This window comes from Rhipicephalus microplus, unplaced genomic scaffold (genome assembly GCF_043290135.1).
Source record: "Rhipicephalus microplus isolate Deutch F79 unplaced genomic scaffold, USDA_Rmic scaffold_13, whole genome shotgun sequence".
NCBI classification, from domain to species: Eukaryota; Metazoa; Arthropoda; class Arachnida; order Ixodida; family Ixodidae; genus Rhipicephalus; species Rhipicephalus microplus.
Window position 1 is genome coordinate 31,435,013 of NW_027464586.1, and position 8,048 is coordinate 31,443,060.

Consider the following 8,048-nt stretch of genomic DNA (forward strand, 5'->3'; position numbering starts at 1 on the left):
CATCGCACTCCGGCTCCGGTGACCGGAGCCACAAACCCAAGCAGAACCTCACCTGGGACGATCGAGCATGAAAATCGCCACCAGTCCTTGCCCAGCAGGCTGCGTAAAAGGACGAGTTCTGTGCCCTACAGTAGGAAGTAAGCCACCTTACAGCCTTAACACAGCGCTCACTAGCCCCTCCCTCTCATTCTTTCTTAGCTTCTCTACCCACTAGTCACACGCATGCTAACATCACTTCCCATCTTCCACCCTACAACAAACAACGCACGGATACCCCAACCCCTTCTTCTGGTTTGATAGACGCCATTGCGAAGCTGAAAAATCTGGCTGACCAATTCGACAAGCAACCCCCAGAACTAGAGGCCACATTGAAACTAAATTGTCAATGACGTAAGTACCCAATTAGAAACACGCATAGAACAATGCATAGAAGCCATTCTCTAGACGTTGGTTGGCCTTCTAAAGACACGCCTGACACAGTTGCCTCCACTTGCTGCCGCCTTTCCCCTCACCGCACCACTTGCCGGTGCTGATCCCCAGATCTCCAGAAACAAAAATTTAGCACCTCTCATCCACCCTCCTGCACTCCATTATAGCAGGACAGGGCAATAACAACTCACTTCATATCATAACATAAAACTGCCGTAGCTTTCGAGGCAAGCGCACCTCACTGCAGCTTCTACTTCCCACGCTTTCTTCGACAACCCAAGTGCTTCTTCTCCGAAATACAGCTATGCTGGCCACACTTCCTAGTTTCAACTCCACACACTCTGACGTCACAGACCCACTGGATTTCGTATTTTGTTTACCCTTGTCCATTGCAGTCTCCTATATAAGTCACATTACATCTCATCACACACACCCTGCGTGATAATGAAAAATATTTACCACACACATACCCTCCCATGATGTTTATCGCTAACATCTGCCACCGGCCATAGCAAACGATGGCCTCATCGGACTTTCTTCCGGGAGCTGAATTGACTGGCGGGAAAACATTCCTTGCTTATAGGCGGTGGTCTCAACAATTAGCATGCTGACTGGGGATACAACACAACCACACATAGAAGTCGCAGGCTATGGCTGCTCCTACAGAACTTCAAACTCTCCGTCTACAACTTTCAGACACCTACACGGATAGGAAACAGTGTCAGTATGAACACTAGTCCGGACCTGGTGCTTAGCCACACCCTCTCTACTATCACTTAGACGAAAACACAGCACACACTGGGCAGGCATCATTACAATATACAAGTCTCGGTCCCTTTCAAACTACTTCAGCAAACCTCCAGGACACACAAACTTATTGAGTGGGACACTTTGCATGCTGCACGTACCACCCGCACAGACAATCTGATCACGAACATGAACGACTGGGTTTACTCTCTTCAGACCGATATCCAGCATCGTGCGCGGCTGATTAAAACTACGGCAGATACCCCAACACTCGACAGCCGACTTGCACACCAATGGAACGCCTATGACAACCTACTTAAACGGTGGAAACGGGGTGTTATATAATAATAGTTCGGAAAGAAGGCTTCAAGAGTAGTGCGAGAGATGTTGGCTAGTGCAGCAAGAAAGTGGACGCAGCTTGCACGGCACACAAACAAATTGTAACGAATCTGATTGAAGGGCCCTCCGCTGTTATTGAAGAAGACGATGATGATTGGTCGATGTAGTAGCTCACGCACACTCTCGCCGGTAGCCAGACCAGCCTCATAAAGCACCTTTCACCAAGCTGGATCTGAACCTTTCTCGACGTACAGCACCCCTATTTTATTATTTAGGGGCAAAGCTCCTCAAAGCGGCACCCGTTCATCCCTCGTAGTACGTAACATGTCTTACGCTTTTACCTCCAAGGGGGTGCCGGTGGGAGATTTCTCCTGTGCGTTGTTGAACAATAAAAAAATTGCAGCGTTCGCGTTAACTAAAAGCCAAACTCTTCTGTCTCTCATTCCCCATTAGCAGCCATTGGCATATACATTGAGTTGTATCTGACAAGAAAAGGTTGCTACGTTATACTTGCTTGACGTAACCTCCTTTGTTTCAGAAAGGTTTTGTTACGTTCTACCGGCCATAGGCCGGCCGCGGTGACAAGGAAATCAGTCGATGTGGCAGTGCAAACCAAACCAACCTTTATTTCGAGCTCGGAAATATATATAGGAAAGCAAGAGGAGAGAAAGAAGGAAAGTTTTACAATGACGCATGCGCCGAGGGGCGTCATTTGGCCGGACTTGTTATCTGCAGCATTCCTTCCCCCTAGGAGCCGTAGCGTTCCACGGGCTTTCTGATTCTTGTGGACCGACGTAACTCGGGGACAGGGCTTTCGGAAAGGTCATCCGCTTCGCATTTCGGAGCATCCTGGGTGGTTCGGTGTTGTCCCTCGGGTGGCGGTTCTTCTGGAGTCGCTGTTTCTCGGCTTGCACCTGTGTCGGATGAACGTTTTCGCACCTGGTCGACATGACGTCGAACGACGCCGTCTTCCGTTGCTACAGTGACGAGACGTGCCCCACTCGTCGATTTCACTTTGCCTGGCGTCCACTTGTCCCCAACACCGTAGTTGCGCACATAGACGGCATCTCCAGGAGCGAAGTACCAACTCGCAGACTCAGCACCTGGATTCTTCGGCAATTCGTGGTTCCTGGGAGAAAAGCAAATATCCAGTCTAGTACGCAAACGGTAACCCAAAAGTAGCTCAGACGGCGAAACCCCTGAAGCTTGTGGCGAATTCCTATAGTTACAAAGAATTCTTGACAGAGCCGTTGACAGTTCTACTCCGGGCATTCTCTTCAACCCATCCTTAAGGGTTCGCACGGCGCGTTCTGCGAGCCCATTGCTTTGAGGGTGGTAAGGAGGGGTACGAATGTGCTCGATTCCATTTTTCTGCACAAATTGAGCAAATTCTGCCCCTGTAAACGGCGTACCGTTGTCGGTAACTATGGTGCGCGGTAATCCAAAACGGCTGAACAAGGTTCGCATAGAATCCACCGTTGCATTAGCGGTTGCTCGCGATACTGGAATGGCTTCTATCCAATTGCTGTGTGCATCCACGATTACCAACAGCATTTTGTTGGAAATAGGTCCTGCGTAATCTGCGTGCAACCGCGACCACCTCTCACGCGAAATTGGCCAACTGACGCGGTTCCGTTCCGGGGGCATAGGCAAAGCTTGCACACAATTTTTGCAGTCTGAAGCGGCCCTCTGGATGTCTTGATCCAGACCGGGCCACCAAAAGCTAACCCTTGCCCTTGTCTTCATGGTGGACGCTCCCTGATGCGATTCGTGCAACAATTTCAATAGCTTCTCACGCGCCGTTCTTGGTATCACTACCCGATGGCCCCAGAATAACATGCCCTTCTCGACAGACAACTCATGTCGCCTTTTCCAGTATTCGACCATTTCTCTGCTGTCACCCGCGACGGAAGGCCATCCTTCAGTCACGTACCTACATACTTCTTGTAAAACGGCGTCCGCTTCTGTGAGTGCTTGAAGTTCTTTGTGCGAAACCGCGGGCTCGTCCAGCTGGTCAATGAGAAGCACCATTTCCGTGAGGTTTTCCGTTTCTGCTTCCGGCTCCTGCAAGGATTGTGGTAAGCGGCTTAGGGCATCAGAGATTAACATCTGACTGCCGGGTTTACAAATAAGCTTGTATTTATACGCGCCGAGCAAAAGCGCCCATCGCTGAATGCGTGCGGCAGCCATAACAGAAGTCTGACGGTCCGGTCTCAGTAGCCCCAGCAAAGGACGGTGATCTGTTACTAACGTGAACTCCCGACCCAAGAGGTAATCGCGGAACCGTGTCACGCCAAACACTAAGGCTAAAGCTTCTCGCTCGATTTGAGAGTACTTCATTTCAGCTGAGGTGAGCGTTCGTGACCGGAACCCAATTGGCCTGTCTTCGCCATTTATACGGTGAAACAGGGTAGCACCGACACCGTAAGGGGAAGCGTCGCATTCCAGCAGCAACTCCAGCTGCGGATCAAAATACGTTAGCACTGGGGCCGAACACAAAGCGCTCTTTGCCTTCTGAAATGCCGAGTTTTCTTTCGTGTGCCAAACCCATTTTGCGCCTTTTTCAAGAAGCTTATACAAAGGTGCAAGCACAGTGGAAAGATTTGGCAGAAACTTATTGTAAAAAGTGACCATTCCTAAAAAGGATCGCAACTCAGCAACATTTCGTGGCAACGGGGCCAGTCTGATTGCGTCGACGTTCTTTTCGAGCGGATGTAGTCCCTCGGTATCAATACGATGTCCCAGATACGTCACCGACGATTCACAAAACCTGCACTTTTCTGCACGAAGCTTGATGCCGTACTCGCGGAATCGCTGCAACACTGCTTCCAGATTAGCATTTTCATTGTTGTTGCTCTCGGCTATCAGCACATCATCCAGATATGCCTGTGTCCCTGGCAGCCCTTGTAGCACCGATTCAATCTTCCGTTGGAATATCGCAGGAGCTGACGCGATGCCAAACGGCAATCTATTGTAGCAGAACAGCCCCTTCGGTGTATTTATCACTGCTAGTTTCCGCGAGTCTTCATCTAGCTCGACCTGGTTGTATGCATCGCGAAGGTCCAATATACTGAATTTCTTCCCTCCACGTAAATTTGCAAATATGTCGTCTATGACAGGCAATGGGTACTGCTCAACCTCGCACACTGGGTTTAAAGTCACCTTGAAATCACCGCATATGCGCACCGTTCCGTCCTTCTTCAAAACTGGAACAATGGGCGTCGCCCATTCGGAATGAGGAACTGGAGAGATTATGCCAGCGGATACTAATCTGTCAAGCTCCTTTGACACTTTATCGCGAAGTGCAAAAGGAATTTTTCTTGCCTTGAAAAACTTGGGGGTTGATCCGGTCTTGATATGCAGTCGGGCCGGCGGACCTTTCATGAGACCAGTGCCCTCAGTGAAAAGGTCAGCGTTTTTCTGGAGCAGCTTCGGAATGACCTCCTGGGCTTGGCTTGACCTTGAAGGCTGCGGATACACGTTGAGAACCTGGATACATTCGTCGGTTAATTTTTTCAGCAGATCCCGACCGCAAAGACTGGGCCCCTCGCAGTCTAAAACAGTCAAAGTACATTGCACTGTTGTACCTTCGTAGGAAACCGGCATTGTTATTGCGCCGAGAAGCGGAAGTCTGCCCAGATAGCATGAAAGCTGTAGTTCTGACTTCTGTAGCTGCGGCCACTGATGACAGTACGTCTCGTAGATGCTCTTAGGAATGACGCAAACAGGCGAGCCCGTATCGATGTCCATCGTTACTTGAATGCCGTTCCACGCGAATTCCTTTCTTATAGGGGGTATGAGCGAGCGCTTAGTGGTCAACGACCAAATCTGCGACGCACTGTTATCACTGTCTTCCGTTTCTGTCGCCTGTGCTGTCACTGCTAGCATTCTGCTTGTTTTGTCGTTCACCGCGCACATTCTGGCTAAATGCCCTCGCCGTGTACATTTGAAGCATCTGCGCTGGATTAGGCGACAAGCATTGGTTCTGTGACCCTGCTTTCCACAACAATTGCATTGTTGTACGCCCGCCGTCTTCGCGCGCGACTCATATTGAGCACTCAACTTGAGCAAACTCGCTTGCTCTTTGTCCGAAGTAATACCTTGCGAATCGCGTTCGGCGCTTTCTGCGGCCAGGGCAAGGGCCTCGGCTTCTTGAAGATTAAGGTCTTTCTTTGCTAGCAGCTGCTTTTGCAAATTCTTGGACCTGACTCCACACACAATACGGTCCCTTATCATTCTGTCCAGCATCGTCGAAAAGTTGCAATTCTGGGCCATCTGTCGAATTGCCACAATAAATGCATGCACAGACTCCCCTTCTTGCTGGCAGCGATGGAAGAATTTGAAACTTTCTGAAATTTCATTCGGCACTGGGTCGTAGTAGCTGTTTAACGTCTGCACAACTTCCGCGTAGGTCAGAGCATTAGGTTTCTTCGGCGCTACTTTCCCGTTCAAGATTTCAATTGTCTTTGTTCCAAGCGCGGCTACCAGCAGGGCCCTCTTCTTAGCATCGTCCTTCACATCATTAGCTTCAAAGTAAGCCTCCACCTTTACCAAGTACGCCTGCCACTTATCTTTTGCGTCTTCGAATTCCGGTAGCTGGTGTGCCATGGCTGGTGGGTTCGTTCTGCAGGCCGTCGCTTGTGGGCATATGCTGGCCTTCTTGCTGCTGTAGAATTCTCGTCGCCACTGTTACGTTCTACCGGCCATAGGCCGGCCGCGGTGACAAGGAAATCAGTCGATGTGGCAGTGCAAACCAAACCAACCTTTATTTCGAGCTCGGAAATATATATAGGAAAGCAAGAGGAGAGAAAGAAGGAAAGTTTTACAATGACGCATGCGCCGAGGGGCGTCATTTGGCCGGACTTGTTATCTGCAGCAGGTTTAGTGAGCGTTGGGCCACAGTGCCATGATTACAGTGAACTAGTATATACCATGAAATCGAGGTGGTTAAAGGTGGGAAGTACACACGAAGCACCAGCCGTAAGAACGTGTGCGTGTGCCACCTCTCGTTTAGTCCTTGGAATGTCTGCTGGATGGCGGTGCTTCTATATGCGGAATATATAATGAAAAGATGCGAGATTGTTGAACTTGGAGTGTTGACTAGATGGACGAATGGACACACAGACATGGACGGACGCACGGATGGCTGCACGAACGGATGGACGCATGGGCGGACGCAGGGTGGATGCATGGACGAGCGCATGGACGGACGCATGAATGGACGTGCGGACGCACGTACAGACGCACGCACGGACGGGCGGATGGATGCATGGGTGGACTCATGGATCGACGCACGGACGGACGAAAGCAAGAACGAATACAGGGACGGATGCTTCGCCCCACTCTCCATCATCCACCCCGTGGATATGCTGCCATTTTTATTCAAACATAAAATAGCACACACGAGATATATACAAAAGCATAGCCCTACAATGAACACCAGAAGCGTCTTTAAAGGTCAACTGCAACGAAATATTACTTGGGCGGAAACGGCCATGAATACGAAGTATATATACGGTAGGTTACGGTAACGACAGTGAGAAATCTTGCAGCTGCGTATTTAATTTATAATTAGTGCTCCAATCGCCAGTAAGCAGACGACGTGGAGCTCTAGTGGTGTGCCCAGGAAAATTGGACAGAACCGGATATGATGGTTACTACAGAACGAAGCCGCGTCGCTCCTTGTGAACAATCCTCCCTGCCGCTAAATCCCTCTTTCCTGCGTTGAAACCACGCTCAATTCTGTGCCCTTGAAACGCGTCTGTGCATTTGCGCTGCCTCGGCACCGCCTAAAGACAGCGAGCTTGAAATGCCTTCATGCTGCAATGAAGTCGATGTCATGTCAAGTTCAATTCAAGCAGCGTTTCCGAAAGACATGGCAAATCTACCAGTGGGAACCTCGGAGCAGCCTTCGATAAGATGCATGTTCCCGCAGCTTTCTTAAGTTAACATAGAAAACACGCACACACACTACAGCCCGTTTCTAATGCCGCGATTGCAGCGAAAAAAAAATTGCCAGTATATCCACGGAGTGAATGATAGAGAGTGGGGCGAAGCATTCGTCCGTCCATTCGTTCTTCGTTCCGTCCGTCCATGCGTCCGTCTGTGTGACCGTCCATGCGTCCATCCACCAGTCCGTGCGTGCGTCTGTTCGTGCGTCTATTCCTGTGTTCGTCCATCATCCGCCCCTGCGTCGTTTATGCGTCCATCCATGCATCTGTCTGCGTGTCCGTTCGTCCATCTATTCAACACTCCAAGTACCACCATCTCGCCTCTTTTACTCATGAGGGAGCCTTCATGTGTGCGTGCCCCTTCCGTTTTTTAGGGTGGTGTCAGCCTTTGACCCACCACTTGCCACCGCCCGCCAAAACACAATGTTGCCATTCCGGATTTCCATGGCAACGGGACGACGCGAGCGCCATGTTGGTTCTCCCGGCCACTGCTCCGTCGTACTGCACTGACTGCACGTTGGCGCGGTGTGCAAGCTGCGGTATGTGCTGCGTCTACCACATCGCTCTGGACTTAGCTTCTTC

At 50.3% G+C, this 8,048-nt stretch overlaps 1 protein-coding gene across 2 annotated transcripts; it reads right to left on the bottom strand.

Annotated features, from left to right (window-relative positions):
• Nucleotides 1-2,115: 2,115 nt before the first annotated feature.
• LOC142784057 (uncharacterized) lies at nt 2,116-6,258 on the bottom strand. 2 transcript variants are annotated; one of them, XM_075882714.1, is made up of 2 exons: nt 4,840-6,258; nt 2,116-3,579 (listed from the first exon to the last, which is right to left on the bottom strand). In XM_075882714.1, exons 1-2 carry the CDS (start codon nt 6,121-6,123, stop codon nt 2,263-2,265), a joined length of 2,601 nt encoding a protein of 866 aa, XP_075738829.1. In that variant the 5' UTR covers nt 6,124-6,258; the 3' UTR covers nt 2,116-2,262. The 2 variants fall into 2 exon arrangements, with proteins under 2 accessions (XP_075738829.1, XP_075738828.1); XM_075882713.1 differs by having other exon boundaries at nt 2,116-2,644; nt 3,449-6,258.
• Between the last annotated feature and the right edge of the window lie 1,790 nt (nt 6,259-8,048).